This window comes from Trachypithecus francoisi, unplaced genomic scaffold, assembly GCF_009764315.1.
Source record: "Trachypithecus francoisi isolate TF-2019V2 unplaced genomic scaffold, Tfra_2.0 Lachesis_group9, whole genome shotgun sequence".
In the NCBI taxonomy this organism is placed as follows: Eukaryota; Metazoa; Chordata; class Mammalia; order Primates; family Cercopithecidae; genus Trachypithecus; species Trachypithecus francoisi.
In genome coordinates, this window is record NW_022681474.1 from 22,349,459 (window position 1) to 22,361,782 (window position 12,324).

The 12,324-nt window shown below is 41.9% G+C and overlaps 1 protein-coding gene across 1 annotated transcript in view; it reads left to right on the forward strand.

The window, feature by feature from the left end:
* PLXDC2 (plexin domain containing 2) overlaps positions 1-12,324 on the forward strand; it is a 465,187-nt gene that overhangs the window by 181,163 nt on the left and 271,700 nt on the right. Inside the window, 1 exon segment of the mRNA XM_033209382.1 lies at positions 7,822-8,033. Within this exon segment, the coding sequence (XP_033065273.1) occupies positions 7,822-8,033 (212 nt within the window).

Here is a 12,324-nt window from a genome sequence, read left to right on the forward strand (position 1 = left end):
ACCCTACAATGGTCCAAATTCCTGCAATCACTTCAAAGTCAGAGAAGGGTAAGGACAGAGAATGGGGAATGGGCAGGGCACTTCCATCTTGGTCATAGGCCTGCATGGTTCTAATTATCTGCTGCCTCTGAGATTGAACCCTTATGCCTCGAACTTCCAGGGTCATTCTCTGCTCATTTTCTAGTTTTAACTTAAAATTGTTCTTTTTTTCATCTAGTTCATAGCCTTCAATCTCACCGGGCCATGCCCACATTCTCCAAAGACATGTGTTGTATTTCTTACTGATTTCATTAACCACAAAGAACAGAGATGATGAACTGCAATCATAAGTGAAGCTAAACATGACCCAGCTGGCCAGTGAGCTATTGTGGGGTTAAGATCCTCTTGGTTAACTAGAAGCTTTGATAGGTTGTTTCCCATTGTATTCTTTTTTTTTTCTACCATTTTCTCTGACTACTCGGAAACATGATTACATTCTTTTTTTTTTTCTTTTTTTTTGAGACCACTTCTTGCTGTCACCCAGGCTGGAAGGTTGGAATGCAGTAGTGCCATCACAGCTCACTGCAGCCTTGGCCTTCTGGGCTCAAGCGATCCCCCAACCTCAGCCTCCCAAGTAGCTGGAACTGCAGGCACACACCACCATACCCAAATGTTTTTCACCAAAATTTACTAAATTTTGCAGTTATAGTGGAGATGGGGTTTTGCTGTGTTACCCAGGCAGGTCTCCATCTCCTGGTCTCAAGCAGTCTGCTTGCTTCAACCTCCCAAAGTGCTGGGATTAAAGGCATAGGCCACTGCACTCAGTCTAAAATCTTAATAAGTTAGACAAGAGGTTTCATACATAAACTTTTAAGACACCATCTCAGATCAACTGTTAACCTGGTTAATCATTCATTTGTTGATTTTTTTTGTTTGTTTTTTTGAGACAGTCTCACTCTGTTACCCAGGCTGGAATGCAATGGCATGACCTCGGCTCACTGCAACCTCCGCCTCCCATGTTCGAGTAATTCTCCTGCCTCAGTCTCCCAAGTAACTGGGATTACAGGCATGTGCTACTATGCCCGGCTAATTTTTTTGTATTTTTAGTAGAGACAGGGTTTCACCATGTTAGCCAGCCTGATCTTGAACTCCTGACCTCAGGTGATCCACCCACCTCGGCTCCCAAAGTGCTGGGATTACAGGCGTAACCCACTGCACTAGGCCTCATTGAATTTTTATTAAACAACTTTAGATACCTATTATATACTAATGTCCATGCTTGTATTGATGGGACAAAAAATATAAATAAGCTAGAGTCTCTATTTTGAGACATCTCTGTATCAGTGGTCCCCAAAACTACCCCAGCTTTGGAGATTTGCTGTTGGGATTCACAAGACTCATCGTTATAGTCATGCTCGTGGTTATGATTCATTACAGCAAAAGGAGACAAAGCAAAATTGGTACAGGGAAAAGGCACATGGGGCAATCAATGTCCAGGGAAACCAGGGCCACATTTCCAAGAGTCCTTTCCACACACACGGTATGCATTTTAAGTTTTCAGCAATGAACTGTTATAACACGTTCACAGTGTGAAATCTTATCTATCCCAGAAGTTCATTAAAAATTCAGTCCCAAGGTCTTACTGTGGGCTGGTCATATAAACTACCTTTTGTCTAGCCTGTAGCAGAATTCCAGACTCCCAGAAGGAAAAAGGTGTTCAGCATAAATCCTATTGTTTGCCCAGTTTAGGCACTGTGAGCCAGTTTTAGCAGTTACGGAATGATGGGAACCCTCCCTAAATCTAAATTTCCAGATGCCAGCCATGGGCCAGCCTTGCAAATAGCACTTTTCTAAGGATAGCAGTCTCATGCCTGCTGTGTTAACTCTCCTCTGCACAGTCTCACATTCCAGTGGTGGTAGACATAAGAGTGTTGAAGGAGTCAGGCAAAGGAGTTACTGAATTATAGAAGAAAACTCAATTAACTCAGCCTGGGGGAGTCAAGGGAAGTTCATTTAAATAGACAATATTGAGCTGAATCTTGAAGGAGTTATCAGTTTTCCCAAAGTCCTGGGGTAAGATAAAGGCTTTCATCCATGCAACAGTAACTATATTCATTGTAGGTAAAGAGATTATTAAATTCTGTGTGGTGGGAGCATAGGCATGATGGGGAGAAGGAGGAGATAGGAAAGTAGCTGGAACAAGAGGATGGAGTGTCTTGTAGTTGAGTGGATATAAGGAGTCACTCAAGGCTTGTCAGAAAAGTGAAGTGAAAATTTGAAAGGTGCCTCCAGTAGCAAGTGGAGAAAAGATTGGAAAAGGAAGAATTTGACAACATAACACTAGATAGAGCTGGGCATGGTGGTTCACTTCTATAATCCCAGCACTTTGGGAGGCCAAGGTGGGAGAATTGCTTGGGGCCAAGAGTTTAAGACCAGCCTGGGCAACAAAATGAGACCCCCCATCTCTACAAAAAATAAAATTAAAAATTAACCAGGCATGGAGGCCCATGCTTGTAATCACAGCATTTTTGGAAGGTTGAGGCTGAGGAATCACTCAAGGCCAGGGGTTTGAGGCCAACCTGGGCTACAAAGCAAGACCCCATCTCTACAAAAAATAAAATTAAAAATTAGCTGGGCATGGTGGTGTGCACCTGTAATTCTAGCTACTCAGGAGGCTGAGGTGGGAAGATCACTTGAGCCCAGGGATTTGAGGCTATAGTGAGCTATGATCATGCCCATTGCACTTAAAGCCCAGGTGACAGAGCAAGACTCTGTCTCTAAAACAAACAAATAAACAAACAGGCTAGGAAGCCAGGAGACAAAAGATGATGGAAATGTGACCTAAGGCACCTGTATTAGTCCATTTTCACCATGCTAATAAAGACATACCTGAAACGGGGTAATTTATACAGGAAAGGGGGGTTTAATGGGCTTACAGTTCCATGTGGTTGAGGAGGTCTCACAATCATGGGGGAAGGCGAGGAGGAGCAAATCACATCTTACGTGGCGGGCAGCAGGCAGAGAGAGGTTGTGCAGGGAAACTCCCCTTACAGAACCATCAGATCTCGTGAGACTTATTCACTCTCACTAGAACAGCACGGGAAAGACCTGCCCCCATGATTCAATGATCTCCCACTCAGACCCTCCCACAACACATGGGAATTCAAGATGAGATTTGGGTAGGGATACAGTCAAGCCATATCAGCACCTATGGTGGGAATAGAATATGAGGCAAACTTCAACCTAGGAGACACAAAAGTCTTCCTCAGAGCTTTAATAAAATAGGGTGTCTAGATCCCATTCAACTCCTTAGTATCTCTGGACCAAGCATTCTGTAAGCTTTATCTTCTGTAGCTACCTTAGTCTGTAATGCTGCCAGTTAAAACCTCAAAGCTGGGGTAGTCCAGTTTATCGACATACCTAAGGATATAGCTATTTTCTATAGAATTTTATCTTTGGTTCTGCAGTGAATTGAGATGCAAAGACATATGGCAGTCTATCTTAGCCAAATATTTTCATCTAGTCTCAGATGCATCTATCCAGCCAATCTGCTTTCAGTGAACACTCTGAATGTTCCAGAGGATTTACAGTAGTGATTTGCTTCACTTGAAAAGTGCAGGTCAAACTGTTTGTCAAAAGGTGCAGTAAAGATGGATCCTAATGACATAAGATGCATATCAATTTATGAAGTTGCTTTTTGGTGGTTTCACATGTATTACATGTGTGCTTTGTATGTAAAACTCAAAAAATGTTCAGATGTTTTCAGCAAATAACTGTTAGTTAAATGCAAGGTATTTTAATAAAATCATTAGTATAATACAGAAACATACCCTTCCAAGCACAGCTTTCTTCCCTTTAACTTTTATGTTATATTATAGTATATGATGACAGCAGAGAGACCTGCAAGGTTTGCAAAGTATAATATGAGGATACACATGAATTTCCTGTTCTACTTTCAGATTAACTGAACACTGTGGGGTTTCCTAATAATGTTTATTGGAAAAACAATGAAGAACTTTCTATTATAATAGTTTATCTGCTATTAAGATCAAATAAAATATCTTAAGAATGTGTTAAGATCAATTGTATTTACAGATATGTGTTTTCAAAGCTTCCTCTTCTTATATTCCAATGGGAATCAAGAGGTGCGTTTAGTGTTTCCATGAGCTGTGTGATTAATGACTATAGCCAAATATGTTGGGGAAAATGATCATTGAAGGTTTTTCCATCAGTGTTTACTTAACATACAGTAGACAGAAAACAAACAATCTGTTCAGCCAGACTATTCAAAGATCCCTCTTATTGTTTTTGCTTTTACTACAGCTGGAAAGGGAAAAAGTATGTCATATCTATTCCTTCATCTTGCTTCTGAGTCATTTGTTTTGGTGCTGATTTAAAGAGTAATTTAAAATATTTGTATGAGTTTGAAAGTCTGTGAAATGCATAGGAGTAATTTACAATACAGATAATGAAGCTGTGATTTTTCCAATTACCCTGTCTTTATTCTGTAAAACATCCATTTTGACTTGTTTTATCTTCTCTAAAAATCATTTAGAAGTGGGATCAAAATCTAACTCAGTTTCATACTTTTCAGTCTTGATGAGCCATGTACTACCGAATTATGAACACATAATAGGATTTCCTCTATGCATGACCAGGTAGCCTTGTTTATTCATGACATAACCAGAGAGAAAGAATTAGGTTTAAAATGCCAACCAAAAGAAGCAACCAAATGGATATTCATGGATGCCAGGCCCTAAAGCTGACAAATGTTCTCATTAGAAAACCCCTCAGGTTTTTCCTGAGATCCTGTTTACTCTTTGCAAACACAATTAGAGCAAGCAAGTGATCTGTTTTCCAAGTTTGAGGTAGCAAATACTAGGACGCACAGAGATGGAGGTTTGTCAACATTTGACTGTAATAGCTGCCAGTGGTGACAGCAAGGGAGAGATACAAAATCATAAAATGCTGCTAAACAATGGGGTAAAAAATCAAACCTCAGCTATCTAGAGACCAAACCTTGTAAGTGCTAGAGTAAGGATATATGCTTATCTCCTACCTGTCTGCTAAATTTACTGTTTCCTAATAATCTTACTAAAGGATGAGATTGAATGTTCACTACGAAAACAAGAGTTTGACACATTCATCAGACTTCTCAAATTTCAACTTAAGTGGGAAATGGAGACTTCATCGTTTCTAAGTTTTGGAGTTCCTTTTCATTTGTTCTCTAGAGAAGGAAGACAGGAACTAAAATAGGAAAGCAACTTTGACGAAGTTGAGAAGTAGAATCCCATGCAGAAGGCTCCCCAGTGTTAGGCATTCCATTTACTTTCTGTTCTGTGCCAGGATCCCAGAAGCTAATTTAAAAGGGGAGGGAGGGTGCTAATGGGTATTCGAGAAAGTTCTGTTTTGTCCTATGTTATAAATATCTAAAAAACGGTAAAAACTAATATCAAGGAGGAAGAAGTAACACTTATTTAAAAGAAACCAAGAGCTGCTTTGAAATTCTGTTTTGAAGATTTTAATGAAGACAAATCCTTTGAAATTGTAGGTGTCTTTTTTTCTGATTTACATTTTGGAAGACTGATATGCCTCTGGTTGACACCATTCCCTTAGTGTGTATGTTTTTAAAATACCATTTTTTATCTGGAATCATTTAATCTATTCTCTGCATGATGTTTGCTACCATTTCTTATCTAGGTTGACATTCTAACACGGATCTTGCATGGGTTTTCAGCGGTTCCTACGTGACTCTTTGTGTTTGCATAGCTACGTCAGGGGTATAACTTGCTAAGAGCTACTATAGCAAGTGCAAGGAAAACGCAGGTATCTGACATTGCCCTAAGTGTTATGCTAGGAGGTCTTATCTGGTTGTCATAAAGTTTTATTGCTTACCTGGATTATAAACTGCCTCATATATTTTTGGTAATTAAGCAGGATATATAAATAAAGCAAGTAAAATTGCTTTGTGCAGCTTTGCCTAAAACCATAGGTCTTAGAGCCTGACACATTCTCCAGAAAAGCTGTCTGCTTTTGCAGGCAGGATATTTTCATTCCCATTTAAAATATAGGGTAACAAAAGCACTGAGACTTTTTAGAATTATGCCGGATCATACAACCAGCAAATCTACTGGAAAGAATTCCAGCCCAAGAGTCCTGGATTCTTCCTTGCACAGTAGTTTTTTCATTACTAAATTTTGCCTGGTCTGATGATGCTTGTTCCAGAAAGACTGTCAACAATTCATTCATCCACTCATTCAGTCAGTCAATAAACACATTTTGAGTACTATCCAATGGCCAGTAGGGACAACAGTATTACAAAAAGAGATATTTTCTACAGTGATGATGACAATACTGCTTAGATATGCTTATTAAACATTGTGTGGAGGGCAGGAGGGTGTCCACACTCAGCCCTTCATGAACATGAAATTTTTTTTTAAGCCTACAGCAATTCAATAAAATGAACACAATGCTACATTTCCCTTGCGCTTGGGTTTCTCCCTATGGAGTTTTGGCTACTTTGGTCTCTGTGGTCCTTTTGAGCTCTAACATTCTATGAGTTCAAGGAAAGGTCTAGATGGCAGACATCATGGTAGTGTTTCTCTCTGGGTTCTATGCACCAAAATGTCAGACAATAAGAGATCTTTTAAGTTTACTGTGAAACCAAATAATATCCTCTCTGTCTGGAAGAATTAGTAGCACCTTTCTGAGTTGAAAGGGAAGTAGTTTAGGTAATTTTGCCTGTGATTGGTAGTGGTAACCTTAAGTTAGCTATTAGAGTTCTAAGTAGCTGAATCATTGTATTATAAGCTGTATTAAATACATTTTGGATTCTTAGAATGTGATTGTACCAAGGGGAACATAATGGCTATAATTAAATTTCTTCTCCCTTTTTGAACCCATATCTTGCCAGTTCTAAAACCCGTCCATTCATATCTTTTAGTAATAGCTGGGGAGAAGAAGGCTATTCTTGTTCAGAAACTGAATTTCCAATACTTGTGGCACACCTTCCCCTGCTGACCTACCGAAATGAAAGACGGGGAGTAATGATTAAATCTCATTTTTTCCTCCTGGAGTAGCAGGATAAGCTGGGTCAGCAAGGCCAGTCCCTGCAGACAGCTTTAAAATGCCTTTGTGATTTGATCTCCTTGCCTTCCCATCCATTTCTATAAGTGCCCATCACTGTCATCCTTTAGACCCTGACAAGATTTCAAGGTGAGAACGGTGCAAATGAACAAAAGTGCAGTGATGACTCCTGAGGGTCTTACTTATTAAATGGGTCAGGCAATGAACCAAAACTGGCTTGTAAGCTACAAGGGAGTTTCGCCCGTTTACGCAAAGACAATTTCATGTATTATTTAACCCGTTCATACACATTGGTGTCTCTTTGCTGTCCAACATAACGCAAGTGAAATAAATATAAGCTTACAAGTTAATGAGGTCTGATTTTTATTTTCAAAATAATCTGACAGTCACTTGGTTTCATCCCTTTGGATTCTAGATTGCTTTTTCAGAACAGCTAGAGAATGTTTATGAAGTGTGCATGTGGAGGGGCGAGGGAAGGGAATAAAAATGCATTGCTTCAGGGCAGCACATCTGTTTTTAAAAACTCTGCAAGATCTGCCCATTAACCACTGTCACAACTCCTGGTGTTTCCTGCAATTGCATTCCAATCAGAGATGTTGGTACCAGCTCAAGATGTCACAAGTAAACAGATTTAACCCTTATAAGTTAGCTTCCTATTCTCGTGCCTCATAGAATTATTTTTTCTTCTCAAGCCGACAGCACGTGCATGTATGGTACACATAATGAGTGAACACATTTTCTTTCTTTTTCAAACAGATTGGCAGTATGGAGTTGCTCAGGCCTTCCCTCACACAGAGGAGGAGGTGGAAATCGATTCCCACGCATACAGCCACAGGTGGAAAAGAAACTTAGACTTTCTCAAGGCGGTAGACACGAACCGAGCAAGCGTCAGCCAAGACTCTTCTGAGCCCAGAAGCTTCACAGACCTGCTGTTGGACGATGGGCAGGACAACAACACCCAGATCGAGGTAGATAAATAGTCTGGGTAACTGAAATGGATTAGTGAATATATTTCATGTAGATGCCCAACTTTTATTACATAAGTTGTCTCTTCATCTCAATCTAGAACTTGATGACAGTGAGCAGCGAGGCAACAATACTGTGCCTGCTCTCAAGGAATTCATTGTGTAAGAGCATCTTTATTTATTTATTTATTTTTGAGACGAAGTCTCATTCTGTCACACAGGCTGGAGTGCAGTGGCACGACCTCAGCTCACTGCAACCTCTGCTTCCTGGGTTCAAGCAATTCTTCTGCCTCAGCCTCCTAAGTAGCTGGGACTACAGGCATGTGCCACCACACTCGGCTATTTTTTGTATTTTTAGTAGAGATGGCATTTCACCACGTTGGCCAGGCTGGTCTGGAATTCCTGACCTTAGGTGATCCACCCACAAAGGCCTCCCAAAGCTCTGGGATTACAGGCATGAGCCACCTCTCTTGGCCCTGTGTAAGAGCATCTAAGTGCCATAAGCAAATCATCCCAGTGCCATGTGACATGTACAATAAAAGTATACAGGCTGTAGTGTGGCATGAAGGAGAGTGCGATGAAACTACTTGGGATTGAGAGTTGGGGTGCTGCCAAAGAGGCGTAGCCTAGAACTGGGCATTTAGGTGGGGCTTGACAGATTGAGAGGAGTTCACCTAATTGATGACCTGTTGATGGGAGGAGGGAGGGGGCATGCTAGGCAGAGTCAATTTCCTCTGCAGTGGCTGAGGTGTAGAATGACATCTCCAGGACTGTCTCATAGGGTGACCGCTGGTTCCAGTTTGCTCGGGGCCAAGAGGTTTTCTGGAACGTAGGACGGCTTCCAGTGTTAAATATGAAACATTTCTGGACAAACTGGAATGACTGGTCTCTCTGACTGAGTTATTCTTTATTATGGTTGCAGCTGTGAAGTGGAGGGAGGAGAGTGGTCAGAGAACAGTTTGCGAAGTACAGACATGTGCAGAGGGTGCATTTTAGGCAGATTTGAAGGTTGCTCAAAGGCCTCAAAGGTGGTGTTACATTTCTTAAGTTTCTGTAGTCCTTAGCACTGTAAATCACAAAATACGACCTTGTTTGTAAACTAGGTACAACAGAAACAAGCAAGTAAACTGGCAAAAAGCGAAGACCACCGACATGAGAGCAAACAGAGGTGATTTATCCAGTTTGCTCGGGCATAGCTTCGGCTGCCATCACTTGTTTTCAGCAGAGATATAAAGGCAGGTTGGGGAGTGGGAAGGATTTTAGTGAAAAATAGAAGGTTCAGATGCACTCTGATTGGAGGTTGTTGGCATGGCAAACCTGAATGAAGGTGGGCTAATTAGAAACAGCATGTTTGTTTGTTCCTCTGTTTGTTTATTTGTTTGTTTTGAGACTGAGTTTCACTCTGTCGCCCAGGCTGGAGTGCAGTGGCACGATCTCGGCTTACTGCAACCTCTGCCTCCTGGATTCAAGCCATTCTCCTACCTTAGCCTCCTGAGTAGCTGGGGTTACAGGTGTGCACCACCATACACGGGTAATTTTTGTATTTTTAGTACAGACAGGGTTTCACTATGTTGGCCAGGCTGGTCTTGAACTCCTGACCTCAAGTGATCCACCTGCCTCGCCCTCCTAAAGTGCTCGGATTAAAGGCGTGAATCACCGCACCCGGCAAGAAACAGCATCTTATGTTATTAGTTTGAGGAACATCTTTGGCTTTTAATGGTTGGTCCTGAGAGAGATATGAAGACAAAGGAATAGAGAAGCTCTCAGTTACTAAGGAAGTCCTGATCTTTCCGGGCTCACTACTGCCAAGGCTGTGTTGTGGCTTCCTGAACTGGCTGCTGGAGAGGTTGCGTCAGATGCTGTGTAGATGCTGTCTTGTTTGGTCCTCACAGCACAGAGTTCTGTTGTCACGTATGGTCTGCTTATTGTCTGCTGGCACATTCTCTCTCAGCCTGAAGTTTCAGTTCCTACTTTCTCTGAGCTAACAGGCTTATGATTTTTAAGAACCAGGCAGCATCCTTTTTACTGCACCACAGTCCCTGAAATACTCATTATTTAAGAAAAAGAACTCAGCTTCCTGAAGCAGATACTACCTAGTCCTGCAAATAGTATCAAGGCATCATTTTGTTCCCTCACATTGAGAGAAATCTTCAGAAGACCTGAAGCCCAGGCTGTGGGAATTCAGTATATTGGAAAAATATAGCAATTTCTCAAACCCCGCTCCGTGGCATTAGCTATTATGCAGCTATGGTGTTCGCAGGCTGCCCCAGCCAGGTCCCTTACCGGGCAATGGTCGACATGTCAGGAGCAGAAGTCTTATTATATCTCTAAGAGGATATTCTGACTCCTGCAGAGTGACCTGCTATTTTGGCAATGATGATGTCATAGCAGCTTGGGGTAGGCAACATAATTGCCACTCTTTAGCTGGGGTGTAGGGTCAAGAAAGGAGCACTGAATAGAAGCAGAGGCATTTCCTCTCTGCCCAGAACTAGGACTCGATGGATATTGAAAGGGAACAACACATCACTATTCGGCTAAAAGCCCAGACTTTACCATGACGAAATGCACAAAATCTGCACCAGTACCCCCTAAGTATATAAAGATTTCTAAATTTTTTTTTAAAAAGAAAGAGGAGAACACAGATTCCAAGAACTCTGTGATCTCTCCTGTGGGGTGCTGAATTTTCTTAAACACAGATTGTGAGAACTCCGTGATCTCTCTCGTGGAGTGCTGAGTTTTCTTAATCATTTATAAAATAAGGAATTTCTTTGATCGGGGGTATATTAACACTCCTGAAAATACAATCCCAGGGGTTCCTGTAGCTGTAATTTTGTTATTCAGCCTATTTTCCCACTTCCTACCTTAACAGAGGGAGACCACGAAGTGTCAGTAGTTTTGAATCAGTAAAAAGAGGGCAGAAGGATGGCCCAGGGGACTGTTTGGTGGGTACTCATCCAGGGCTAAGATCTGCCAGGTACTGTAGATGCTGTCTTGCTTGGTCCTCACAGCAGTCTCGAGAGATTTGTGTCCCCATGTTTTCCGGGCAATTTCAATGATTCTTTTACATGAGGGCAATTTCAGATTTAGGTTTTAGTAATTTCCTAAGATTTCCCATTAATGAGTATTCAAACCCAGCTGGTATTCAAATGCAGGCTTTGCCAGGCTCACAAGGTCGATCCTTTAGACTTGACGTTGCTCTTTCTAGCAAAAGGAAAGACAAATGGCACTTGAGTTATGTAGTGATTTTGAACAGCGGCAGCCCCTGGGTATCCATATGAGGGTAATTGTGGAGTTTCAGTCTGGCTCAAAAAAGACTTGTCTTGAAGCTAGAGTTGCATACTAAGAACACTGCCTTTATTTCAAGATTCACTTATTTTGATGGCATTCTGGGGATTGATGGAGATTATTGGGATCTAAAGCTCCCTAAGTAACTCGTTGGCACTGCCACTGGTTTTGGAAACAAAAATCTACCTCTGAAAGTTTGGAAAGTGTACTAGGCTGTTTTTGCCTTCCTATAAAGAAATACCGAGACTGGGTCATTTATAAAGAGAAGAGGTTGATTTAACTCACGGTTCTGTAGGCCATATAGGAAGCATGGCTCCAGCATCTGCTTGGCCTCAGGTGTGGCCTCAGGAAGGTTTCAACCATGGCAGGAGGCAAAGCAGGAGCAGGCATGTCACACGATGAGAGCAGGAACAAGAGAGAGCGAGGGGCACAGTGCTGTACATTTTCAAACAACCAGATCTCTCCTGAATTCACTCATCACCAAGGGGATGGCACTAAGCCATTCATGAGGGATCTGCCCTCATGATTCAGACACCTCCACCAGGCCCCACCTCCAACACTGGGATTACATTTCCAAATGAGATTTGGAAAGGACAGATATACAAACCATATCAGAAAGGTTTACTTATCCTGGCCCTTGAAATGGTGTTTGTGGGCCAGGCACGGTGGCTCACACCTGTAATCCCAGCACTTTGGGAGGTCGAGGTGGGCGAATAGCCTGAGGTCAGGAGTTTGAGATCAGCCTGGCCAATATGGTGAAACCTCGTCTCTACCAAAAGTACAAAAATTAGCCAGGTGTGCTGGCGAGCGCCTGTAATCCCAGCTACTCAGGAGGCCGAGGCATGAGAACTGCATGAGCCTGGACGGTGAAGGTTGCGGTGAGCCGAGACCCCACCACTGCACTCCAACCTGGGCAACAGAGCGAGACTAAGTCTAAAAAAAAAACAAGGTAAAAAAGGTAATTGTGAACACGGTTGCATCTCTTTTGGGGAAAATAGTTTTGCCTAAT